Here is a 27634-nt window from a genome sequence, read left to right as displayed (position 1 = left end):
AATTTAACTCGCCTTTAGGTGAATGTGTCGCGCAGCTATATGGACACAATAGATTACGCTGGTGATTCCTATATCTACTGTAACTGTAGATACATCAGGATGTAGCAACGTTCTTTAGGCCACGCACTAAAATTGCAGTGTGAAACCAAAACTAACTGGATTGAATACGTAACGCATGAAACTCATGAACCTTGGTCTGAACATTCAGTTGTGAAAACTTCCAGTGATGTTTAATGGATGTTTAATGCTCCGCAGGTGGAAGATGAGCGGGATGAGGAGCTATAACCCGGAGCAGATCATGCTCAGTGCCGTGGTGCGCAGGCCCAGCCGAGACGTCAACATCATGAAGGAGAAACTCATCTTCTCAGGTGATGCTTAGGACTGTGAGAGCCCTTTTGTTTGAAATATACAGCTCTGGACCACTTCAAAGTGATGAGTTACTTTGATTTTACCAAATTAAAACCTCTGATCACAAGCCATCAAACCCAGCTGAACTGCTTGAATTTTTGCACCAGGAGGAAAGGCAATAAGTTTTCCAAAAGCAGTGTGTAAGACTGGTGGAGGAGAACATGCCAAGATGCATGAAAATTGTGATTAAAACCAGGGTTACTCCACCAAATATTGATTTAAATATTAATTTTATTGTAGTAACATTTTATACGTAGTATATGTAGTTGTCATGTTTCTCCTCAATTTCCTAAAGAAACTGTTTTTAACTTCACTTTGCATGCATATGTATGTTTAAATGTGTATTTGAAGGCTGTTTTTCAAAAGTAAAGTCCCGGGTTGAGACCAGTTGAGAACCCTTGATGTTAACCAACAACAACTTAAACAAAATCATATCCTATACTGGTCAAGAGCAAAACTTGTCAACCATCTAATCACATTTATATATATATATATATATATATTTTTTTTTTTTTTTATTTTTTTTTTTTTTCCGGAGGGTTGTAGGTCTGGCCACTAATAGCCAATAAGTGTAACACAGAATACATAGTAAATATCATCTTTTTTTTTTATCCAGTAACAGCTTCCTTTGGGTCCGTTCATAGTCCTGCTAACATTGTATTTCCTCTTTCTTTTCTCAGAAATAAACAATGGAGTCAGCAGCACAGACGAGCTGTCCATATACACTGAACACGGATATGAGGGATACACACGGGATGGCATTTCCCGTTGACGGGGGTGTTGTGTTATTTTTTGTTGGATTTTTTTTACTGGTGTGGTGGACCTTTACAGATTTAAAGTCTGGACTGTTTGACAGGGTGGTCTTTTTTGGACTCGAGAAGCACTGGTGGGCTTTTTTCCTTTTTTGGACTGATAGATATGCTGTCCGATCTTATCTGCTGGGTATTCCAGAGGACCGGTGAAGGACTGATCGGCGTGCTGCGCTCATGTGAACTCATGGCTTTTGGAAAGTTGAGCACATTGTACACTTTTGTTGGTGTTTTAGGACTTCTGAATCCAACTCGGTTCCAGCAGCACCATTTATTGTCCTTAGATTGTCTTGTATTGTATGTTTTGTTTTGGGAACTGCACATAAAACTGACTCCCATTCCCTGGTGTTCCACCAATGCAGCGAGTGCGTTCGCTGTGTGTTGAATTTGTATTGACTATTTATGGAACGGTCCTTCACTTTGATGCCTTATGTTCTGTTCTGTATTAAAGTGTATATAAGAAGACATTTTTTGACACAGCAGTAGTATATAAATATAAATATATTTAGTGAGTTTATGATGGACGTTAAAATAAATAAATAAATAAATACAAGTGGCTTATTTTTATTTTTAAATCTGTAGATTAAAACCTGTTACAAACTAAAATTAGGACATATCAGGGGACATGGTACTAGCATCATGCCCCATGATATTTGCCATGTCCCATAGCAGCTAAGGAATGCAAAAGCTAAAGGGGTCTCCGGAACTGCATATAGATGTGATTTTTGTGGTTCGAGGAATGTAAAAAAAAAAAAACATACACAGCTTCGGAAATGGAATCTCCCATCCATCTGGCTCCGCCCACTCGAATCAGGCCTCACTAACACTCTGATCATTCACATTGCATACATATACAGATGTGAGCATTGCCAAGCTGTTCTTTGAGGTAACACTTTATTATAAACATAATGAACATATTGCTGTCCCATGACTTCTGACATATCAGTGGTAAGTATTCAAAATGTGTTGTTTTATAGTTCTGACACTCCACTTATCCAAAGTGATTTACAAGGTTATTTCTATTACAGAGTTATGGCCAATGTAGTGTTAGGAGTCTTGCCCAGGGACTCTTATTGCTGTAGTGCAGCATTCAGTCACCCAGGACTGGAATTGAACCCTAGTCTCCCACATGATGTGATGGCTCACTGGCAGGTAGTGGTGTTATCCACGTGCTACACCCACCACTCATTTTCACTTATCACCACTTATTTTTACAATATTTTACTTTTTTGGGATGCTGTGGAAGTTGTTTTTTCAATGTTTAAATTGAAGTTAAATTTAATAATAGAAATGCTCTAAAATGACTTCCATTGCTTTTTTATCGTATTACTCTTTAGCAAACATCAGCTACAGTACTTAACATCTAGTTCATCTCATGAATCATGTTAGATTAATCATTTAATGTTTCCATAATCCCATAAACCTTCAATCCCTGTTTTTTGTTGTGTGTTTGGTTGTGTGTCTTTTTTTTTATTATTAATAGCAGTATGTACTCTCATGAAACATATAGAACCTCCACCAGGGTTCTATACACATACGGATCAATCCCACATGTTCATGTTAGGCTTTTATGACCTTCGTAGTGCCCTACATAGGGAGCATGCAGTGATTTAGGATACTCCTTCCCAAAGTTGCCGCACGTAAGTGGGCGGGACCATTCCGTCACTAAAGCTGCAACGTCGGCGAAGAACTCTGCTGTGATTGGTTGAACAGGAGCCGATGACGTTGTAGCCAATGACAACGAAGCGGAGTGTCTGCACGAGCGTGTAAAGATGCCGTGAGAAGTGTAACGGAATGCGCTCGCGGGGCTTCAAACGGCAGGTAAGCGGTAACGGGGAGAGTTCAGAGTAACGGTCAGAGATTCACCCGCAGCTGCAGCGACTCTGAACCGACTCAGCTCTGTTCTGTTTACTCAGAGTTAGCAGTGTGTTAGCAGTAGCTTCAACAGTAACGTTAGTCTGAAACTGTTTTTTCCGCTTCATTTCTCATTTTAGATGATTATTTTCGGATTTAATCGTCTCTAGGTTTTGTACTAACGTTAAAAATCTTTAAAACTAAGAGTTTTCCACAGAAACACAACTTTACACATCTTCCAAACGTGTTTCTGTGTGGAACCAAAAGTGTTTCTTCTGTGTTAACCCTCAAATAGCCAACATAACTTAAATAACCGTTTGTAGCAGCTTTATATTCATGATTGAATGATTTGTTTAGTCTTAAAAACCCATTAATGCCCAGTGTAAGATAAGTTAATGTGATAAGGAAGATAAAAACTGGACGTGTTCTCCATCAGGAAAGATGGACGGCCTCTCAACGTCGATAAGTTAACGTTAATGTGATAAGAAAGATAAAAAAAACTTGGTCTTGTTGGGCAGACTTAGAGATTTTTTTGTTATTTGTATAATAAACCCTTTATTCACACTTAAATTAATCTTCTGGAAGTGTGTTTACAGTTAGTAGTTCAGTTATGTGAACAGTAAAAAGTTAATGTGGTAAAATTAGTGATAACTCTTTATTTTTAGCATTGTGCTTTGATTAAAATAATAAAAAAAATCAGGCTTAACAATTTTTAATTAAACATTACTGTAGATGATGTACCAAGATGATGTTGGTTTATTTTTTATTTTGGCTGAAACTGAAAAAAAAGATGTTTTAAAATATTTTTAAACACTTTTTAACATTAAATTTAAAGTTATTCTTATGCTTTAGAATTTTCAAAACCATTGTGCAATTATTTTGCAGAGTTTTACAGAGGGGCATTTAAACTAGTGAAATAAAATAAGAAAAAGGACAGGGAAGCAGACAGGGACAAAAGAGAATATAAAACTTTTTAATTCTGTGTGGGCTTGCTGCTGCCATAATAAAATCATAGAGGAAATCGAGAAAATACAATTTGATTAAAAAAAAAAAAGTTAGCCATTGTACAATATAAATTAGGCTATATAGACTAACACAGAAAATGCTTTTTTAAATATATGTATTATTTAAGTCAATACATTTTGGTTTCTGAATATTTGGTGCATGCGTAAGACTTTTTTTTTAAGCCTTGTGTTGATTACACTGATTGTATGTCTTCATATCAATGCATTTATGAAAAGTGGTTGATGTTTGGGTAAATCTTCAATGGCTTCCACATTATGCATCTATTAAAGCCACTTGGGTTCTGTACATACTTCCAAATCTTAAGTGTCTCTGTTAAGCGTACAGTGAGGGCTATAATTTTATTTTCTAGGTAGTGCACTAAATAGGGAGGTTGCAGCCATTTGAGGTGTACCATGTACTCCGACTCAAAATACAGATTGAAATGTTAATATTTGGTTGTATTACTAAGGATTAAACCACACATTTGCAGCTCAAGTGTTTGCCTCTGCATGCTATATTTGTACTGGTCTCTACATCCAAGGGTTCAACCACTCATCTGTGCAACAAGACAGTGTGTTAACAACCATATGCTAATAACCCAAACACTTATTGTGACCGTTACAGTACTACTTTCCTGAGTCATTAACAACCCACGTTCAAAGCAGCTTTTGTAGTTTTTAACCTCACACCATGTTCACAAGCTTAAGGTGTCAGGGTTGAGGTGTTAAGCTGACCGACCAAATGCTCCAGACTACTTCACTATTTCACTCAGTACTCAGTAGACTAACCGCCGCACTTTCTTCTTTTTTCTTCTCTCTCTCTTCTAAGGCAGAACAATGGAGAGGCGCCTTGGAGAAAAGTTGGTCATGCTGCTGATTCTCCATGTAGCAGTGGTGAAGACGTGCCACCCAGGATGCCACTGTGAGGTAGAGAGTTTTGGATTGTTCAACAGTTTCAGCCTGACCAAGGTGGTCTGCAGTGGACTGGGCCCAAACCTGGTGCCCGTCGCCATTCCTTTAGACACCTCCTCCCTGGACCTTTCCTCTAATGGCATCCATTCCATTGAGGACTCTGTGCTCTCTGGGCCTGGGTACACTACCCTCTCCAGCCTGGATTTGAGCAACAACCTCATCTCTGTGGTGAACGGCAGCATGTTCTCCAAGCTGCGCTATCTGGAGACGCTGGATTTGAGCCAGAACTCTGTGGGAGTCCTCATAGATGGCTGTTTCTCAGATCTGCCCCTCGCTGACGTGGATCTGAGCTACAACCAGATTTGTGAAGTAAATCTGGACGTGTTCTCCATCAGGAACCACGGACGGCCTCTCAACGTGGATCTGTCTAATAACTTGTTAACAGCCATTACAAGCAATCCACATTCCCAACATCCCAACATACAGAGTCTTAATTTAGCAGGAAACCAGCTCAGTTCAGTACCAGAGCTCCAGGTGGTCTCACTCAGGTCCTTGAACTTGAGTAAGAACCCCATCTCTGTCATTGGTAAACAGAGTTTTGCTGGTCTGGAGGATCTGGTTCACCTGTTTCTGTCTGAGATGCCAAAGTTACACAAAATCGAAGCTCAGAGTTTCCAGAATCTTCAGAACCTCCAAGTGCTCGACCTGTCGCACAACAGCAGACTGAAATCTCTGAGTGCAGGTGTTTTCAGTGGCCTTAAACTCCTGCAGGAGCTCAATTTATCCAAATCTGGAATTGCGACTCTACCAAACAATATATTACAGCTCCTCCCCAGCATTAAGAGCATTGCCTTGAGGGATGAAGTCAACTGTTGGAGGGTCCACAAGCACGAGACATTTCATAGACATGTCGGACAGAGCAACACTGTGGAAGTGATGACCTGTGATGTGACTGGCGTTGTTTTGTGATCTTGACTAATCTGAAAACTAAATTAAATGTAATTATTTTGTATAGTGAGTGCCCGTTCTGGGGTGTAACTTGTGTGCCTTTCTTTACAAACTGTCACTTTATCAGCGTTTGAGCTTTGGCTAACTGTGAGACAGTGCTATGGTGTAGTGTGCTGTCTTTATAGCTGTGCAGCGTTTAGTTTTAAACACAACTGTTATGTTGGGGGTGGGCTGATGAGGAATTCTACATTCACACACTTTCTATAAAACTTACTGGTTGAGATTTAAACAGAGTTAAAGTCAGAATTTTGTGATGTGTGGGTTATTATAGTAGTTTATTCTACAGAATCATGGATTGAATGACTCTAATGAGTCTCAGACTATCTCCAGAAGTGGTTTTGTGTAATTGGATTTGTTTCTGTTTTAATGCATCTTCAAAGCATTCAAGAGTCTAGCTTTAATCCTGGTACTTAAACCAAATAAAGTGACCACGCGTAAACAGGTCCATTTCCGTTTCCGTTTACCCCCACTGTGAACAAGTCTGACTTGATCTAAATGACTTTGTTTACATCTTAATAGTGTAAGTATTTTGCTTCTTTTTTGGAACATTAATCTTGTTTAAGTATGATCTATGTTTTTTTTATGCACCAAACCATTCTGAATCTGTGTTCCTGTAAATGTTTTACAGGAACCATATTTAAACATATTACAGGACACAAGTTAAGCCTAGTCTTGGTGTAGTCTGAACCGAATTCTAGAGTGAACAAGCCAAGTTTATATATCATTAAGTGAATGTCGTTGGCCAACAGCAAATTTACTATGCAATCATACTAGTATTTTAATATACATGTATATAAATATATATTTTCCAGATGTAAATAGTTTGAGTGTTTCAATAAACCAGACTAAAGCTCGGCTGCAGGCAGAATCGAGCTGTATGATGACTTGTAGTACATTTTGTTATCAGTGTTTGTACCAATATTTTTGCCTCTGTTTTACTGACATACAATACTAACATATAAAGAAACTTTTATACTGTAGAGGGTTCCACTCTCTAAATAAAGAAACACATTCTCACAGTTCATGATCTACTGTATGTAATAATGTTTTGACATGCCAAAGAAATACTGTATTCTGCAATACTGGAAATAAAATCTGTGAATAGCAGTGATCTCATGTGATGGTGTTCTTTTCTCCAGTTTGTATTAAAGGCTACAAATTCTTTTTCTGTCTGTACATCTGTCTGGAAGAAGAGGCATTCGGCTCGCTACTGCAGTCGTTTGGAATGCAAGGTATTTGCTCAGTCTTTAAGTGAAAGTTATGCAGTAAAAAAAGGTGTTTATCCTCCACATTAATTCCCTGATCTAAACCTGATAAACTGAGATGGTGATTTGAGGTGATTTAACTGGGATGAGCTGGAGCTTCCCAGCATGAAGGAAAAGCAGCAACTATTGTTCAGCACCTCCAGGAACTCCTTCCTTCAAGACGCTGAGAAAACTATTCCAGATTCTCCCTCATGAAGACACTGAGATTAAAATACCAAGAGTTTGCAGATCTGACCTCTAAGATAAATGTGCTACTTAGAAGAATCTAAAGTATAAAACAAATAAGAAAGGTGTGTCCAAGTCAAGAGGCTTTTATTATCATTACATCTGAGTGCAGGTACACAGTGTGAAGAAATTAGGTTCCTCCAGAACCGTGGTGCACCTTAGCAACCACCAGAGACACCATAGCAACACCTTAGCAACTACCTAGCAACCGCTTAGCAACACCTTAGCACTCCACACAGCACACCCTACACACTTCACACCAAACATACCACACCACCCACACTAGCAACTGTCTGCGAAAACCTTAGCAACCACTTTTGATAGCAACTGCCTAGCAAACACTTAACAATAACTTAGCAACCACTTTTCAGCGTTATTATCACACTTTTCCAAACCCACTTAAAGTTTGTTCACATTTTTTTCATTTCTAGTTTAACCTATACTTATAATAACCTATAAATCTTAAACTTAGCTTGTTCACTTAAAGTAACTTATAGCCACTTGATTTTAGCTATTTGCACATTATTTGCATTCCGTGCTTTGTGTATGGTCATTTTATTAGATTATCTTGTTAGAAACAATATTATAATATATGACTTTTGACCCATAATAAATAATGGTACTTTATTTTTTTATAGATTTGAAAGTGAAGCTGTAAAGGGAGGGTTTCTATTGTTACTGGAGTAATATTTTAATATTTGAGTATACAGGTATACATGCTTCTGGAAGCAGTCCTATTAACTACACCTGTACTAAGTTTGCTGTGCTCTGATTGGCTAAAACCCCGTTGCCAGTGGAAACCGATGCTACGCCTGTCACTCGGACCGTCGCCCTCGCTCTTATTCTAGTTATGGCTCCTCCAGCAGAGTTCCAACACTAGAGGGCGACAGGAAACTAATAATATGCTGTTCTTAAGTTCATTTTATAACCAAATGATCTCAACTTTACTTATAAAAGCACTTTAAAAACAACAGCAGCTGAAACAATGTGCTATACATAATTATATACAACAGAAAAAACGAACACTAAAACAGTAAGACTAGATATAGCTAGAAATAAAACAGTAAAAGTAATTAACAAAACAAATAAAACAGTAAAAAAAATACTACCAAAACAGGAGCTAAATCTCATTTTGGGTTAAAAGCCAATAAATAAAAAATAATGTTTAAAGTAAATACTAATGTAAAAAAATATATATATATAAAATTTCTGTCAAACGTTTGGATGCACCTTTTCTCATCCAATGCATTTTCTTTATTTTCATGATTCTGAAACTATACAGGAACACATGTGGAATTATTCTGTAAACAGAAAGTGTTAAACAAACCAGAATATGTTTTATACTTTAGATTATTCTAAGTAGCACATTTATCTTTGAGGACATATCTGACACTCTTGGTACTTTAATCTCATCTTGGCATCATGTTCTCCTCCACCAGTCTTACACACTGCTTTTGGATAACTTCAAGCAGTTCGGCTTGGTTTGATGGCTTGTGATCATCTGTCTTTCTCTTGTTTATATTCCAGAGGTTTTCAATTTGTTAAAATTAAAGAAACTCATCATTTTTAAGTGGTCTCTTATTTTTTTTCCAGAGCTGTATATGGCTTCATTTATATAATTACACTAAACACTGAAACATGGAACTAAAAACTCCAAAAAATCTGATTTAATCTCTGATCATTTGTGACTGACCCATCACTACTTTCCATCTGCAGATCTGCTGCTCACTGCATGTGTTTACTAACCAATCACTCTAGCCATGCTCAGGCTATTCCCCATGCTGGTGGTTGATGTGGTTGATGCCACATGATTGGCTGATTAGATAATAGCATGTTAGTGTACATACATAGCATGTAGTTGTATGCAATGGAATGGACTAGGCCTCTCACAATAACATATTTATATTACGATATACTGTCTTAGAAATTGCTGCGATAAATAATATTATGGTCTGGTATTAAATGTAATTTACTTTATGCCTCGTTTAAAATTATAACAGTACAATAATGCAGTTACAACCTTTTAAAAAGTGGCAACATTTTACATAATTAGAATATTTACAGAGGGAATCTAAAAATGCCAAATAAATTAAACATAAATAAAAATACTGTTTTTAAACAAACACAATGGGTAATATCGTAGTTGTCCAATGAAAAACATGTATCTCCAAAATGGTGCCTTTTAGAGTCATTTTTATCTGTTTCTATTGTATTAATCCAGAATTTTATTTGAGTGTAAATTCTAGTGCATCTCAAAAAAATTTTAACATCATTGAACTGTTACTTTATTTCAGTAATTCAGTTCAAAATGTGAAACTCTCTCTCTCTATATATATATATATATAGTCATGTACTTTTATTTCTTTTATTGTTGATGATTATGGCTTACAGCCAATGAAAACGCAAAAGTCAGTGTCAGTGAAAATTAGAATATTATATAAGACCAATTGGTACTGTTGGCAGTGTGGGCAGTGTGCCACGTCCTGCTGGAAAATAAAATCTGCATCTACATAAAAGTAGTCAGCAGCTGTAAGACTTTGCGGGAAAACTCTGCACTGACTTTAGACTTGATAATAAAACACAGTGGATCAACACCAGCAGATGACATGTCTCTCCAAACCATCACTGATCATCAGTAAATCTTGCATTTTGTTTGTAAATCAAGGGAGCAGAGTCTGGAGGAAGAGTGGAGAGACACACAGTCCAAACTGCTCGAGGTCTAGTGTGAAGTTTTTATTACAATCAGTGATGGTTTGGAGAGAGATGTCATCTGCTGGTGTTGATCCACTGTGCACAGTTTTGTTTTCTCACAAAATCTTACAGCACTTCATGCTTCCCTCTGCTGACTCTAACTTGTATGGGGATGTGGATTTCATTTTCCAGCAGGACTTGGCACACTGCCCACACTGCCAAAAGTACCAATTGGTCTTATATACTGTTTTTTGGGTTTTCATTGGCTCTAATTTCTTTGGCTGCACTAGTACATGTTTTTCATTGGACAGCAGTAATAATGATTAAGGTCATGTCCGTATATTGTGTAATAATCAATAATGTAATTATTGATACAGACCAGACCTGTTGAAACTGTGATGTTTTGAGTTGAACATCCTCTACAGAGAACACTATGTTCTATGTTTTTGTATTTTTTCTCACTGAATATTTTTGAGTGGCTTCCTATCGGCCTAATCTACTTACCCGTAAGTGCGTTACCTCAGGGACGCTGCTCTTGATCTTTATCTTATCTGTGCGTCATTCAGAATTTCTACATTTTTTCATTTTTTTTCAGTTCATGGCATAAGATATGATGTTCTTTAAAAGTGCATATGTGTTTTCAGGGGGAAGAAAAAACAGGAAACCAGGCATACGTTTATGAAGAGAAACACTGAGTTAAGTGTGTGGTTCTGTGCTTGATTAATGATGATCAAACATCTGTATTTTACTCTTTTATTGAAGAAAATATTATACAGGTTCATTCAGCAGATCTTTCACTGGCTCTTTCATCTATTAAGCAAGGTTTAAACATTATATATCTCTTTCACATATTATATTTACAGTATATTTACAATAATACTTCAGTAATACTTAAGTTCCCATTTTTATGGCCTATTTATACAGAATATATAGCATGTCCTGAAATGTAAGAAAACACCCACATAAAAAAAAAAAACGAAAATGGTTTGGCAGATAGTGATCCAATTATAGATGCACGCTGTGGCTGAAACTGTTATGAAATGTTACCACATTCTTGTATTTAAATGGTAAAGTGGGTGTTTGACACATCAAGCTGGTAGAGCATTTCACCAGGAAAACAGTAGTGAACTTTGTTTAAACATTTAAACTGTATTTTTTCTCATGTTTAATTAAATGTTTAGTAATTTCTCTTTCACATTAGCCATATGTATCCCAAACAGAAACGGATGAAATTGTTTTTGTTTAATTGGCAACACCTGATTAAAATGCTGCATCGATAAGCTCTATTTTTATCTCTATTAGGTGCTCTTAAGTCTGCCATATCTGAGTTTCATTGGACCAGCTCTGGTTTCAATTTAGGATTGAGTCTGGCCCAAACGCTCAGGCCCCAAATGGGCAGGTGCTTGATGTGCCAACACCCTGGTTGCCAAGTAAAATATAGGAATCAGCCCACACTGCTTTTGTCAATGTTCATGTTTTTGGGTATAAACAACATTTGGCCCAATTCCTCATGGCCTTTCTATTTTTTTTTTGCCCATTTTCTCCCCAATTTACACAGCCAATTACCCAACCCACTCACTAGGATGCCACATATCACTATCACTAGTGATGCCCCAACACACCAGGAGGGTGAAGACTAACACATGCTTCCTCTGATACATATGAAGTCAAACTCCGTCTCTTTTCGAACTCCTGCTGATGTAGTATTGCCGAGTAGCATCACAGCGCTATCGCTCGGAGGAAAGCGCAGTGACTCGGTTCTGATACATCAGCTCACAGATGCCTTGTGCTGATCGACATCACCCTTTTAGTGATGTGGGGAGAGAGCGCCATTTACCCACCTGGAGGGAGCAAGGCCAACTGTGCTCTCTCAGGGCCCCAGTAGATGATAGCAAACTACATGAACAGGAATCGAACCAGTGATCTCCTGATCATATAATTTTTTTTATGTGTGCATGAGAATGAAACATTAAAAAACAGGCTGCAGGTGCTATTAAATCAGCATTTTCTTGACATGCCCCCAAGTTATAAAGCTGGGATTAACAGAAAGGGACAGTAAGAGTTTGTGGGTGAATTTGTATTAATCTTATAAATATGATATTTCCGACAAGACTTTAAGGCAGTAAAGTCTTCTCATTTAAAAACCATAGATCAATCCAATATGTCCGCCATATCAGATTGTAAGCAGAGATGTTATTATTGAGGAGACCTCCCACTGGCTGAAATATGAATGGAAGTTCTCGATACCCTCATCCCTGTGTCTGTCCTGGATCACCGTCTGCCAAACCATTGTTCTTTTACATGGGCATTTACTTACTTAGATAACCAGAAGATATCCTGTACATACTGCTCTAGAAAAAAATTAAGAGACCACTTCAGTTTCTGAATCTATAAACTATGGACAACCTTTCTCCCAAATTTCAAATGCAAATATTATCATTTAAAGCATTTATTTGCAGAAAATGAGAAATGGCTGAAATAACGCCTCAAATAACGCAAAGAAAACAAGGTCAGAAGTATAAGAGTTCAGAGATCAATATTTGGTGGAATAATCCTGGTTTTTAATCACAGTTTTCATGCATCTTGGCATGTTCTCCTCCACCAGTCTTACACACTGCTTTTGGATAACTTTATGCCTTTACTCCTGGTGCAAAACGTCAAGTAGTTCAGCTTGGTTTGATGGCTTGTGATCATCCATCTTCCTCTTGATTACATTCCAGAGGTTTTCAATTTGATATAATCAAAGAAACTCATCATTTTTAAGTGGTCTCTTTTTTTTGTATTTCCAGAGCTGTATATCCCATACAGATGTAAATATATATGATAGTTGTACCAGAGTCTTAATCCAGGAATGTAAGCACAGCTTAAAAGGGGAACAAAGGCTTCAGATGCAGTCAGAACGACACAGATAGCACCCTGCCTTGCACAGGCGTGACCCAGAAGCCTGTGTTTTAGGGCAGTGGCCGGACGTGCAGAGTGGGTGGTTTGAATGGTATGCAGGACTGAAACTGAGTGTGGTTACACTTGGGCTGCCGGTGGGTCGAGAGATGGCAGATGGTTATCTGTGTCCTCTTTGCTGTTGTCGGAGCAGTCCGAAGCGATGTAGCAGCCCGAGTCTCTGGGACAGTCGCTCTGCTCCACTTTGACTGGATCAGTGGGAGATTTGGGCTCGTCCTCGCCTTCACCGTCCTTCTGATTACTCACTGAGAAAGAAAGAAAGCGGTGGACACGTTAATAAAGAGTTAATAACAATATAATACACCTTTTGTGTCACGTGTGCCTTTTACATTTCATATAAACACTTTATAACAATACATTTTCTTGTCATATTTTCTCTGAATGATGAACACATTATTACACTTTTTATGTATTTTATTGTTGTTATTGGTATTAGTGTTGTTAAGAATTAACAAAGTTTTGGGATATGAACCACGCCTCAAGTTCCCTAGCTCCTCCCCCTGGTCCTATATATATACCTCCCAGGTGCTCCTCACCTACGTGACTTTCGACCTCGCACCCGCCTCCACCCCATCACCACCCTCATCTTAATCTCTTACCTAGCTGCGGGGGGGATTTGGCTTGAGAACCGTCCCAAGCTGTTCTGAACTGTACCCCAAGTATCATCATCACAGTTCCCCTCCCCGCATAGTGTAGGCGGGGTTCATTATAGCAAATTTGGTTTACTGGTTAAATACCATTTTAATATTTTTTTTCTTATTTTTTATTTTCATAAAGGTTTGAAGATGACTCGAAGAATTTACATTATTCTTCATCATTTTTCATAACTATATCAAGATAAATCTGAATCTAAATGTTTCCAAGAATTCTCTGTCCACCCCTGTCATCTTAGAATAGCTCCGCCCCTTCTTAAAAAGTAACTTTTGATGTCAGTAACCTCATAAACTTTACACTTTTATGTTTTTTAGGGATTTAAGACACCTGATGCTGCATGTCCAGCAATTAATAATAGTAATTTCACTTAATATTTCTCATATTCTCTCTATGTTTAGCTTAAAGGGGTAAATCTGTCCACCTTGTCATGGTAAAATATCAAGGTAATAATAACAACAATTTGAGGAAATTTAAATGTATCTTTTAAAATAGAAAAAATGTCACCATGAACCATTCAATATGTTTGCAGGTCAACTGTAGGTCAATTACATTTTAGATTTTTATTAAATAAATAAATGATTGAGTTGATAAATATGACTTCTGTGAGCCTTAATATAAATACTATTTATATGATTAATTATTAAAGATTAAGGGACAAAAGGTGCAATACTCTAGTATTCTGATAATGAGCCTCATTTTAAATAAATTTTATTCTGAAATAAATATCTGTTCTTCAAAAAAAGGTCCTACAGTAAATTCCCTACAAAGGAAGTTCGTAAAAAATCCCCCCCAAAAAAGTGTGACGTCCTGTTCTTCTAAAGAAGCTTGATTAAACATCTGCAGTCTTTCTATTTTTTTTTTTTACTGCAGACACAAATCCATTTTTATTCAGCAGCAGTTATCAAACCTTATCTACACAATAATAGCATTTACACGGTTCCCAAAACGAACCTGCACTTTTTCACACTGAGGAAAATGCAAGTTTTGCAGTAAACTCTGAGGCAGAGCTTCAGAACTTGTGAAACACGATGATAGATAGTACATAAAACCACAGCAGACTCACCCCTCAGTTCATTTCCTGTCAGTAACTGAGAGCTTGCATCACGGCCTGCGTGTCCTCACTGACTCTTCTCTGTTTTTCTCTCATGGTTGTGTCTGTTCTGTGTTTTTTTTTTTTATTATTCGCTAGAACTACAGTATTAAGCCCCAGGGGCTACAGCCTGGTATGAAGGGGGATTTCTGCATTAGTGAGTGAACTGTTCCTGCTAACACACACAAAAAAACTAACACTGAACCACAAGTAAATTTGTTCAGCTGAACTTTCAGCATCACTTCATGCTGAGCCCAAAAAATTAACTTGCTAACTCATTAGCCCATAAATTCAGAGCCTGGAAAATAGAGATTTGGTTTCAACACTGATAGTGGTGTTGAGTTTTTTTTGTGAATTTTGTAAATGGTTATCCATTGTGTTTTTGTTTGAACATCCAGTATGACCAAGCTTAACAATGCTGGTCTGACCAAAATCAAATGCAACATACATATGACCAAGACCAAGACCGACATAGGGAACTGGCTGATCAGCTTCTCCACCACCTTGACCATCAAGGACCAGATTAAACCAGCAAAAACTGGTGTTGAACTGCATTTTTAAAAGTTAAAAGCTCATCCAGTTGATGAACTTGAGGAAGGTCAATAATAGGCTGCTGTTTGTAAAGTTATGTATAATAATAAGCTGTGTAAAGGATATCATATTAGTATACACTATGTTTATGGTACACTAACTGAAAAGCAGTTATTTTTACACTGGGCCCAGTACAAATAACTTACACCCACAACGGACTTCCCTCACTCCACTGAACATGTGATACTGCGGTGTTCCTGCTCTTCGAGCTATTCATTGTTTTCACCTGTTCTCCCCTGTTTATATATATATATATACCCCTCAGTTTGTCATGTATTTCTTTGTATTTGCCTTTTTGTTGCCGACCTGTTCCACTAAAACTGGTGTAAACGCGTACTAGTTTGCTGAAAAGCGACATACGGAAACTCTTGTTTGAGAACCAGAGTTCTTTAGAAAAGAACTATTAAAAGGAAACTCGATATGAGAGGCTTAACTTAAGCGATGTATTTGTGCACTGATGTTGGCTAGTTAAAGGCTAATAAGGTTAATATGTACTGTGGTATGGTAATTAAAGGGTTGTTTTATATATATATATATATATATATATATATATATAGTAGACTGTCTGAAAGACTCTTTATATAGATCAACACATATAGTGTTAACATTCACACTAGTGTTAATTAACACTAAGGGTTAACACATTTGCCTTGTACCAAGCATTTAAGGTTGAGCCTCTGGTAGCTTTTATGTACTGTAGGTGACTTTAGATGTTGTGTTTGAATGTCTGCGCTGTCTGACTTTCACTAAACCCTAAGGTTTATTTTTAGCTGTGTACGACCACTATTAACTGAGTAACAGTTTAAAACAGAACTCTCACACTTTCACTCACTTCTAGTTTCTCTGTACTTTCTCCACCCTGTTACTACAGCAGGCTCACTGAGGGCTGTTATTGCGTACTGCAGCACAGTCAGGCTCGGGGTTAGTCTGCTGCACAAGGCAGGCAGGATGTAGCATGTCAGTTTTTTTTGTCATCCTGTTATCTTTTCAGCCTGTGAGCTGCAGCATGCATACTGCGGCGAGGTCAGTCTCCACGCGGCGCATCTTCAACACCACAGGACCAGAGCGTCTCTGTCCCTTCCTTATCTCTGTCATTGTGCTGATAAACGCTGCTCTAATTAGGCCACGTCTATGATTAGCCTCAGCATCAGCCTTAGCCTTTCACTAGCTCGCCCAAAGAAACGGTGAGTGAGGCTCAAGGCTGACCTTTAGCTCGGGATTTGGAGCGCTGAAAAAAGTAAATCCTGTGACTCTGCAAAACTCTGCTCCAGTTCCAACAGGTGTGTGTGTGTGTGTGTGTGTGTGTGTGTGTGTGTGTGTGTGTGTGTGTACATACGCTGTGGTTGACACAATCTACTTTGTGTTTTTATAGCTTTGACTGAGACTTGATTGGTCTATGTTTACCTGGAGTTTATACTGAACCTACAGTATATAAGCCAACACAGCATACAGGTTATCATCACTGTCCAATGAAAAACAAATATATTCATTTTTGTATCTTGTATAATTTGAACACACAAATTTACCTTTACACTATTTTAAAATGTATTGATGAGTGGACCAATAGAAATTCTTCAAACTGACCTAAAAATAAACTCTTTTTATATTGACTACCATTGACATGCCTTGTGCCACATATAGGCTACTAGTCAAGATGATACAAACCCTAATTTATCTGCAGTAAAATAACAAATTCTGAAAACTTTAAGGTTATCATCACTGTCCAATGAAAAACAAATATCTACATTTTTGTATCTTGTATCATTTGAACACACACATTTAACTTTACTCTATTTTAAAATGCATTGATGAGTGGACCAATAGAAATTCTCCAAATTTACCTACAATTAAACTATTTTTATATTGACTACCATTGACATGCCTTGTCCTGTATATGGGCTTCGTATACATATATATGATACAAAACCTAATTTATCTGCAGTAAAATAACACATTCTGAAAACTTTAAGGGCTTTGAAATCCGTAGAAAAACGAAAGGTTTGGAGGAAATAAACTGTTTGATTTTTAAAAATAAAAAAAAAGTTTAGGAAAGAGCCAATTTTATGACTGTTATTCATTATGTTTTTAAAGTTGCAGATTTACTTACATTTCTAAAACAAATTTCTCTTACAATTACAATTAGAATTTGTAGTAACGTTTATTATCAAACATGAAACCTTTACCATGTCTCAACAAATCATGAGTGGGGACCTACATAGCTTCAAATAATAATATTTCTCTGTAAAAGAAGCTTATAAGGGACACTAGTCTTATACTTCCAGAGTCACTTGTCTGATCGCACGGATGATACAAGCCAGATGCAACCGGTCACAATCATTACCAGACACTGTGCTCTCCAATGTGGGTGACAATTCTTTCTATTATGTATTCTCAGTCATTCTGGATAGTGGAACATTAAATGCTTGGAAAGAAAATGGAAAATATCATATACCATGAATCTGCATTCACTATTCCACTATATTCACTCAAACTCCCATAATTTACATTGCCTTGCCATGAGCATGCTGGCCAATGTCCAATCTTACTCACAAGATAAAACCTCACAGCTTACACAGGCCATCTGGTGGGGTAATACATACTGTTAAGTGCTGTTTACATACCATGAACGTTTCATAGCATGTCTATAAGTCTATAAGTGTCTAAAAGTCTATGTCAAGTCGCCATTAAAAGCCATATGCATGCATTATCAACTTCCTCAACTTTTTTATTGGCTGTTTTTGGTCACTAGATCCATATAAGTCTGTATCAAAGTTAATTAGAGAGTCCATTACTCTACTCACATTCTGCATCCTGTAGACACTCAGTAGCTGCCAGCAGTCTTTGCCTGTGCTCAGGATCAGTCACATTCAGCTCAATCAGGTGCTGCTCCTTCAGGTCCTTCAGATCTTCCACTGTCTGGTAACCGTTCAGCAGTAAGGAGGAAACATGCTCCTGCAGGAAGAACAGGGATTTCGATTACCACACAATTCCTTATTCCTACATTCTTACAAGCTTTGAACATAATTCCCAATTCCCAACACACTCCCACAAGCTCTCAACAGGATTTAAAACTGCTGACGATTATTTTTTTGGTGCTAAAATGCCAGAATAGGATGAACTGATCCCACCAAACCCATCAAAAAACAACTGTTAAACATCAGGTTAGGCATATGTTCTGTGCATCTCAGCAATTAAACCATCACATGTCATTATCAGTGGCTGGATAATGAGTCAGAGGTCATTATCAAAGGTTAGAACTGCAAGCTAGAAGAAGGTTTTTGCTGAATTTGACTTGTTTGCATTTATCTTGATGGTCCCTCACTGATAAACTGAAGGCGTCTTGTCTTGTGACATGTTTACTAAGATGGAAAACTACTCTTTTCTGGTTTTGATTCACCAGATTTGCCAAAATGCATCATTTGTTGAGGCTGTTCAAAGCAGAAAAGCACATTTTCATGTTTTATAACAGTACTTTATCTAAATTAAATTAAATTGATGGTGTAGGGCACCAGTAAAGCTTTTACAGCACAAAACCGAAGGTATTTTCTAAAAGACATCTTTAGTCCCGCTAAGCCTTAAAAAGCCTCAGACTTACTTCTGAATGATCTATCAAGTAAGCTATCTCAGTAAAATGATATAAAAATAAGTAAAACTTGTGATTATGTTTTAATAGTTTTTAATGTAGAAGCTGGATGCCTTGCTCATGCTAATCCATGTCTACTAATGCTGATCCTGATGAGTCCTGATGAGAGCCAGTTTCATCGTAATGTTTTTGATGGTCTTTGCAACTGCATTTGAGGAAAGTCTTGATTTTTTTGATATTTTTTTCTTTACTTAGTTGAGTAGTTCTTGTCATAATATGGATCTGAACATTACTCAAATACCAACTCTATCTCTTTACAACTTTACAACTGATGCTCTGAAATACATTAAGAGGACAAGACATTTCAGTAATTAACTCTTGACAAGTTCAGCACAGCTGTTAACTGAACTATTTTACAAGTTTAATTTATAGTCCAAATATAAAAAAAAATCAGTTTTAAAACATCAGTAAAACTAGCAGCACCTCTAGGTTGAGTCTCTCGAGGAGCTCCTGTAGGGTTTTGGGTCTCGGCCTCCTGCTCTTTCTGTTGGGTCGCATCCTCTGGATGGGTGCAGGTTCCTCTGCCAGGACGTCTACATAGATAAACTTGAAGTTTCCCACTTTGTTATTCAGCATACCCGTCCATATTCCATTAGGGGACTTACTGATGATGTCAATCATATCTCCAGCCTGAGTGAAGAGAATATTCATTCTGATTATGGTTAATAATATTAATCCACACAGCTATAGTCAGTTAATAAGGCTCCAAAACTTCAAAACCTAGGCAGTGGAGAGCAATGCATCCTGAACCAAAACGGAACTGGATTCTAAGGCCATTAGAGGTCATTACCTTAAGTTTGAGGGACTCTGCGTCGTATGGGCTCGGGACGAAGTCAGTGTGGACTTTTGCTCGGCCACAGAACTGCCCGGTGTATGGGAGCTCTTCTTCCAGCCTCAGACTGTCTCTGTTACTGGAGCCATCAGAACCACTGGTGACCCCACCTAATGAATATCAACAGCATAAGAGTGGAGAACAATCTGCAATCCTAATTCCAAGTTAGTAAATAACAACAGAAAATAGAACACATACAGCTCTAGAAAAAATAAGAGACCACTAAAAATGATGAGTTTCTTTGATTTTACCAAATTGAAAACTTCTGGAATATAATCAAGAGGAAGATGGATGATCACAAGCCATCAAACCAAACTGAACCAAACTGAATTTGTGCACCAGGAGTAAAGCAGCATAAAGTTATCCAAAAGCAGTGTGTAAGACTGGTGGAGGAGAACATGATGCCAAGATGCATGAAAACTGTGATTAAAATCCACCAGGGTTATTCCACCAAATATTGATTTCTGAGCTCTTAAAACGTTATGAATATGAACTTGTTTTCTTTGCATTATTTGAGGTCTAAAAGCTCTGCATCTTTTTTGTTTTTTAAGCCATTTCTCATTTTCTGCAAATAAATGCTCTAAATGACAATATGTTTATTTGAAATTTGAGAGAAATGATGTCCGTAGTTTAAAGAATAAAATAATAATGTTAATTTTACTTAAACATAAACCTATAAATAGCAAAATCAGAAAAAAACTGATTCAGAAACTGAAGTGGCCTCTTTTTTGTTCTAGAGCTGTACCATTTCATGAAAAACATTAACTTTATTAGAACTTGATGGCAGCCACACTAAAATTGGATGAAATGGATGAAAATATATTTCTTATACACTGCACTACATTAAAAAAAAATGAAATATTTTAAAAATATTTTTTTACATTAAATTTTCTATTTTCGCATTTAGCCTGAAACAGTCAGAAAATATCATTAATAATGATTACACTGACCGTAGGAGAGCTAAAGTCTTAACAAAAGATTATGTTGGGGAGCATATTTCCAACAATTGTTGTACAATTGTTCGATGCATTTTTGGACACAGTTTAGTTGCAGATAAAATGTTATTTTTGATTCAGTCATGTGAGTTGTAAAGTAAATTCCTTTTATTGTAGATGTTTTTAATTACCTCTAACTTTTCCAGTGTTTTGGCTAATTGTCCCAATTTTTTTGAGATGCTGCATCAAAATGGCAACTTTGAACTGATATGTATCTGATTAAAGGTTCATGAAATACAGAATATTCTTTAATTAAAGCTAAAGCTTACTGGAGGTGCTCTGCCCACTGTGAAGACTGTAGAGGCTTTCCACTGAATTACTGGACCTCCTGCAGTCTTTGCCCAAAGCATTGCTCCCGGGGGTCTCTCCTTCATGGTCTCTGTCCAGGTCTTCTCCCTGTTTAAACCATTGGTAAAATGTCCCAATTTACCAATGAGCATTTCTTATAATTACAATTTTTACATGCAACAATTTTGACAAGAAACAATTATATTTTGCAGTATTCAAAAATGTAAATGTCATAAAGGTCTTATATTGTAATATCTTACACTTCTTTAAACAATGATATATATATTTTTCTAAATATATTATTGGAAACAGTGTACAGTATTTAAGGCATTGTTTTATTCACGTAAAAACAAGCAAAAAACGATACATTTTGTCTTGATTATTTTTTTAAAATGCTGTTTCCTGTATTTTTTTGTGAGAAGCAGTAATAATAGTAATAATAATAATTTTAGTAGTTTATGTCTTGTAGACTGGATCCTTTGTTAATCTATTTTAATATCTTAACTTTAAATTAAATTTAAAATGAGAAAATTTTAATCTGCTGAGTTATTTTAATGGAGGAAATAAATGCCAGTGTAGCTCCATATTCCACATTCAACAACCTGGAAAAAGAGGAAATTCTAATTGCCACCAGCTGTGTTTGTCTGCATGTGTGAGAGAGAACATTCTGCACAGTGACTCTCTATTGACAATTTTAAGGAAAATAAAGCCTTGTTGGCTTCATGGCTTGACAGGTAACTTGCTAAATTAGCATTTGTGCTAACCAGTACCGCTGATAAACAGAGCAACTGATTGATTGCAATCAGCCATAAACACACTCATTTCTCATAATTACTCAATTTTAGATGCATTTTTACACATATTGATGATCCTCTACCCATCTAAAATGCTGTGAACTTGCTCTTAATCAGTCAGCCTGATTAAACACAGGTTCGTCCACAGCTTTGTTTACACAGGTAGCCTGAACAGTTACCTGCTAGCGCTGCTAGCGTAAGAGGAGTCCGAGCTAAAGTCATTGCGTATTTAATTCCACATGTGATAAAGCAGCTCAGGATGGCAGTTTATGCAAGGACGTGGCCTCGTGCTGGCATGTAAAGTCTTTAATCCACGAGAGCTGCCTTTCCATATATAACTCAGACATTAGCCGAGTGTGTAATCCACCTATGTGTGCTCCTGAGCTGCTGTTTATAGTAAATAAGCACAGAGTTTCCTGTGTATCAGTAAAACACACCCTGCTTTCCCAGAATACAAGACTAATCTGAGGCCTCAAACTAGGCCTTTAGGACACAGATGCATTTTTTTTAATAGGAAAAAAAAATTAAATACTATATATGTTTAAATAGAACATAAATATTTGTAAACTAGGTGATTCAACGTGGGTTTGGTGTGAAATGTCTGTTCTAGAGAAACTAGAAAACGATTTTTTTTTTACACATGCAGATATCCCACATATACCACAATATCCGTAATTCTCACACTACTTTATCTACAACATCCTAGAACAGGGGTGTCAAACTCATTTTGCCCGAGGGCCACATGGGATATTGGCTGTCCTCTGAGGGCCAGATGTAACTTATAAATGTAATAAAATGTAACCAAATGTAATATAAAATGAATGTAATTACTCCTTAATGTTAAATAACTCTCAATGGAAAATTTGTTTGCTTGTTGCTTTATTAACATAAATCCTTTTAATTTGTCATTTTATGAAATCCAAAAACTCCATCAATCAAGAACCAAACTATTCAAGTGAATAGAAATGACATCAAATACAAGTTATATTAACTTTGATCAAAACGTTTGATACTGAAAAGAGGCTTAATAAATATAAAATTAAAAATTGTTAGCTGTTAAGAGCATGTGACAGATTTAGCATTTCCTCAGATTTAGCAGTTCCTCATCCAACCACTAGTCGGAGCTGCAGCAGCAGCAGCAGCACAAGCCCGGAGTCTATACTGAGTCAGAGCTACAGCCCAGCCACGGGCTACAGGGCTCAGCTGAGCCAGTCTGGAGCGTTTTTACAGTTTTTAAAGTTCTTTAAAGTCACTGCTGGGATTACATTATAAACAGGTCAGTTATCGCGCTGCTAACCTCAGGATGTTTATAACTACGGAGTTTAGTGGACACACCACGGCTGCAAGGTTAGACTGTTGAAGGCTCCTGAAGACAAATAAAGGCTATTGGAGGTTATTGAAAGGGTTATTGGGGGCAGAAATCAGTACTGGCTGGTTAGATAAGTGATTCACCTCCTCGTCCTTTGCTGCGGTGAAACTGTGACTAGCGCTGTCACAGTGTTGTTTATTAACCTCATTAAAACAGATTTTGTCAGGTATTGTCTTATAAATATTTACACATAACTTATATCTCTCCTAAAAAGCGTTTATTTTGGTCAGTAACACTCTTCGTAACACAAAAGGCATACCGGTCTCTCGCCTTGAAGCACAGCCGTCCGTTTGCATCAACTTTTCTTTTTCTGGACATTATGGGATAAACATTTGTATGTCTCAAGTCCACCCGCGAAGTTACGCCTTCCCTCCGGCAGGGTTTCCACATCAATGACTACACTGCCGTGTAGTGGCAGTAAGCCGTAACTTCGCGGGTAACACAATCGACAAGCATTGTGGGAAATGTAGTTTTTGGTCAAAGCACGCTTCTGACCCATTTATTATAGACACTAAGATCTTACAAGCTCTCGCGGGCCACATAAAAGGACGTGGCGGGCCACATTTGGCCCGCGGGCCTTGTGTTTGACACATGTGTCCTAGAATCAGGAATTTATAATTGTAATGCACTCAAAGTTTGAGAACAATCAAGCAACACAGTCAAATCCAGTCTAGTTTACAGTGGTGGTGAATGAAGCAGACGTCTAAAAAGTAAATTAAAAGTTAATGCCTGGAATCATTATGGGAAATAATCATAAATATGTTGCCTGTTGCTTGACAATACTCTGGCTTAAAACTGATCACAAATAGACACAACATGGTCCTGGCCTAAAGGTCCAGATATTAACAAGGTATTTCAGACTAAATCTATCATTTTTATTTGATTTAAAACACCCACAACTCTGTGATCCACAAGTTGTGAGGTGCTATCTTGTGAATCAGGTTAAACACTGTGGCCAGCATGCTCATGGCAAGGCTATGTGAATTATAATTATGGGAGTTGGATCAAAGCCTGAGAGTGGGTGCTGATGGATGGGACATTACATTACATTTCTGAAGTTAAATGCGCAGGCATTTCATTTTCCTCAATCCAGATTGTCACATGTGTACCAAGGATGCATCATATAACAACTAAGGGCAGTGAAATGGGTGGTAATGATTGTGACCGGTGGTATCTGGCTAGGATTGTCCATGTGAACAGTAACAAGTGACTCAGGACTTTCAGGAATCACATGTGCTTTTAGTGATGAATACACCATACTAAAAGTGTGCAATATTGATCAAAAACAATATCTCAATCATTTCTGTAATTTTGATGATAAACCTAATAAACAATGTTTTGCCTAACTTTCTCTAGCTAATCCCAAAGATTCTCAATGAGGTTAAGATCTGGACTCTGTGGTGAACTCTCTCTCAATCCATGTGTGAAAATGATGATCCCATGCTCCCTGAACCACTTCCACTTTACAATTCCAGCCCCATGAATCCTGACATTGTTATCTTGGAATATGGTCGTGCCATCAGGGAAGAAAAAATCCATTGATGGAATAACCTGGTCTATATTCAGTATATTCAGGTAGTCAGCTGACCTCATTCTTCGAGGCAGTTCATGTTCTTTACAACTTATAAAAAAAAAGATTAAAAAATAATAATTCTCTAAATCAGCACTATTTTTTGTTTGTAAATTTGTAAACACAGCTAAAAAAAAACACATTCAATCCCTGGTTTCCTGATCGTGACCACGTACACCTGTTTTTTCTACAGCAGCGGTTGGAAAGTTGAGAGATTCTTCAGCGATAGGTTCGCACGAAACAGCAAAAAAAACACAGACGCTGCAAAAAAAAAAAAAAAAAAAACAAGACACAGAGACAGAGAAAAAAACAGGCTGCCGCTTTGATCTTCAGCACCTTCAGCACTTACCACTTCCTCTGACAGAGCCTTCACATACTTTCTGCCCATCTTCTTGCGCATGGTCATGGAGATGGCCTTCATCTTCTTCCCGATCCCTCCTTTACTGTGCTCTCCCTCGGGTGACTCTCCATCCGTGCCCTGTTTACACCAGACCAAACCCAGGCAAAATTTTAAGTATCTTCAATAAAATCCCCAATAATTTCACAGGAACACACATGTGGATATGTGCCACATATATATACAGTTCTGGACAAAAGTTTGTACACCTCACCTCTTCTGTTTTTCTTTATTTAATTTATTTTCTACAATGTGGATTTATACTAAAGACATGAAAACAATTAAGGGACACATATGAAATTACATAGTTAACAGTTAAAAAAGTGTTTGTCCTCCACAAGATGGTGATTTGGGATGAGGAGCTGGAGCTTCATAGCATGAAGGAAAAGCAGCAACTATTGTTAAGCACCTCCAGAAACTCCTTCCTTCAAGACGCTGAGAAAACTATTCCAGGTGACTCTCCCTCATGAAGACACTGAGATTAAAATACCAAGAGTGTGCAGATCTGTCCTCAAAGATCAATGTGCTACTTAGAATAATCTAAAGCTGCTATGAAACATATTCTGATTTGTCTTCAATATTAAATTTAAGAGGTGTACCCAAACTTTTGACTGGTACTGTATATACTTATACTTATACATAGAATTATACATAGACATTGCATCTCTTGAAAACTATGAGACAGAGGAAAACAACAGTGTACTCAACAGTGTATACAACTATGTTGTCTACATGACTTCCTTTAAACCTCAGGTTAATTATTCAGCTCGTAGCCATAATGCAGAAACACAATTTTTATATAATATATAATAATTTATATGTTGTAAATTCTCTCTCTGTAACTGGCTGGTTTAGAATAACTTCTGGTGTTCCCCAGGGGTCTATTTTAGGACCTTTGAAACTGATGTTAATAAGTATAGTACTGTAGTTATTACAGTGGAAAATGGAAATGTGGGCTGACATGCTACAGCTCTGAAACAAAAAAAAAATAGAGACCACTAAAACATAACTTTGTTAAACATAACTTTGTTCAAATTACTTTGATTTTACCAAATTGAAAACCTCTGGAATATAATCAAGAGGCAGATGGACGGTCACAAGCTATCAAACCAAACTAAACTGCTTGCATTTTTGCACCAGGAGTAAAGGCATAAAGTTATCCAAAAGCAGTGTGTAAGACTGGTGGAGGGGAACATGAAAACTGTGATTAAAAATAACAGGGTTATACCACAAAATATTGATTTCTGAACTCTTAAAATTCTTATGAATATGAACTTGTTTTCTTTGCATTATTTGAGGTCTGAAAGCTCTGCGTCTTTACTGTAAATAAATGCTCTAAATGACAATGTTTCTATTTGGAATTTGGCAAAAAAAATCTTAGGGACTGCTGCTTTAATGATTTTATATTATTTAGTACTGTAGTACTATATAAGGGTTTGGTTATCTAATGGTTTAAGCACTAAACACAACACATGTAATCTTGTGTAAAGTTATGTTATTAAAAATAACAGATGAAAACTGAAAATTCTGAGGTCACCTGGTGAACCACAGTTTGAGAACCACTGTGCTACAGAATCAGGTCACAGCATATCATCTCTATTAATTCAGTGACTGGCTGGGTTTATATTGGTGAACTCTTACCAGGGTTCCTTCATGTTCTTCAGCCTTGGTTTGGGGAGAGTGTTTAGATGTGTCGAACCTTCCAAAGCTGGAGGAACGCTGTTCACAAGAGACAATAAAAGACAGTAAAAGATGGGACTAGAGGTGAGCTATATGATAAAAAAAACAGTATATCATGATATTTAAAGACATTTTCACTATTACTCAATATTCATCAAAATATGTTGATACTTTATGCAGACAAAATGCTCCTGCAGAGGCATATTCTAAAGGCATATAAAATGTGCTTTTTCAATAATATCTAATTTTTAAGTAAAAAAATAAAACAAAATACAAATAATTACACTCTGTAATAAAACATGTTCATTGTTAGTGGGTTTTTTTTTGAGCACTTATGATATTCTTAATATACAGATAAATGCATGCTCTGTATCACTCTACATAACAAAAATCATTTTTCTAATACAATAGAATATTTTCATCTCACCCACCACAACATGAGACATGCCATAACTAATTGCATTATTATGGTTAATCACCACTGATTACATTATTTTGGATAGGTAGTCATGACTAATCTAATTATTTGGGTAATAATCACAATAAATTATGTGATCTTGGCTGCTAGTCATGATTATTTAAATGATTTAGGCTACT

The 27634-nt window shown here is 37.0% G+C and overlaps 3 protein-coding genes across 7 annotated transcripts in view; 2 read left to right on the top strand and 1 right to left on the bottom strand.

Annotated features, from left to right (window-relative positions):
• gdpd5a (glycerophosphodiester phosphodiesterase domain containing 5a) overlaps positions 1 to 1770 on the top strand; it is a 51128-nt gene extending 49358 nt beyond the window's left edge. For all 3 annotated transcript variants that reach the window (XM_007244743.4, XM_007244744.4, XM_022681000.2), the window contains 2 exons: positions 256 to 368; positions 1089 to 1770. In XM_007244743.4, the coding sequence (XP_007244805.3) occupies positions 256 to 368; positions 1089 to 1180 (205 nt within the window). In that variant the 3' untranslated portion in view covers positions 1181 to 1770. The remainder of the gene's footprint in view (positions 1 to 255; positions 369 to 1088) is intronic.
• A 1107-nt stretch (positions 1771 to 2877) lies between these two features.
• LOC103043606 (tsukushi) lies at positions 2878 to 7106 on the top strand. The gene is made up of 2 exons (XM_007244745.4): positions 2878 to 3038; positions 4905 to 7106. Exon 2 carries the CDS (start codon positions 4913 to 4915, stop codon positions 5954 to 5956), a length of 1044 nt encoding a protein of 347 aa, XP_007244807.2. The 5' UTR covers positions 2878 to 3038; positions 4905 to 4912; the 3' UTR covers positions 5957 to 7106.
• Positions 7107 to 10915: 3809 nt separating this feature from the next.
• Positions 10916 to 27634, bottom strand: part of samsn1b (SAM domain, SH3 domain and nuclear localisation signals 1b) — a 34916-nt gene continuing 18197 nt past the window's right edge. For all 3 annotated transcript variants that reach the window (XM_022680996.2, XM_022680997.2, XM_022680998.2), the window contains 7 exons: positions 26999 to 27076; positions 25310 to 25438; positions 21209 to 21335; positions 19903 to 20054; positions 19536 to 19742; positions 18271 to 18421; positions 10916 to 13379 (listed from right to left, as the gene is read on the bottom strand). In XM_022680996.2, the coding sequence (XP_022536717.2) occupies positions 13195 to 13379; positions 18271 to 18421; positions 19536 to 19742; positions 19903 to 20054; positions 21209 to 21335; positions 25310 to 25438; positions 26999 to 27076 (1029 nt within the window). In that variant the 3' untranslated portion in view covers positions 10916 to 13194. The remainder of the gene's footprint in view (positions 13380 to 18270; positions 18422 to 19535; positions 19743 to 19902; positions 20055 to 21208; positions 21336 to 25309; positions 25439 to 26998; positions 27077 to 27634) is intronic.

This window comes from Astyanax mexicanus, chromosome 20, assembly GCF_023375975.1.
Source record: "Astyanax mexicanus isolate ESR-SI-001 chromosome 20, AstMex3_surface, whole genome shotgun sequence".
Taxonomy (NCBI): Eukaryota; Metazoa; Chordata; class Actinopteri; order Characiformes; family Acestrorhamphidae; genus Astyanax; species Astyanax mexicanus.
The sequence above is the reverse complement of the archived record's forward strand: the minus strand, read 5'-3'. Positions and strand labels throughout refer to the sequence as shown.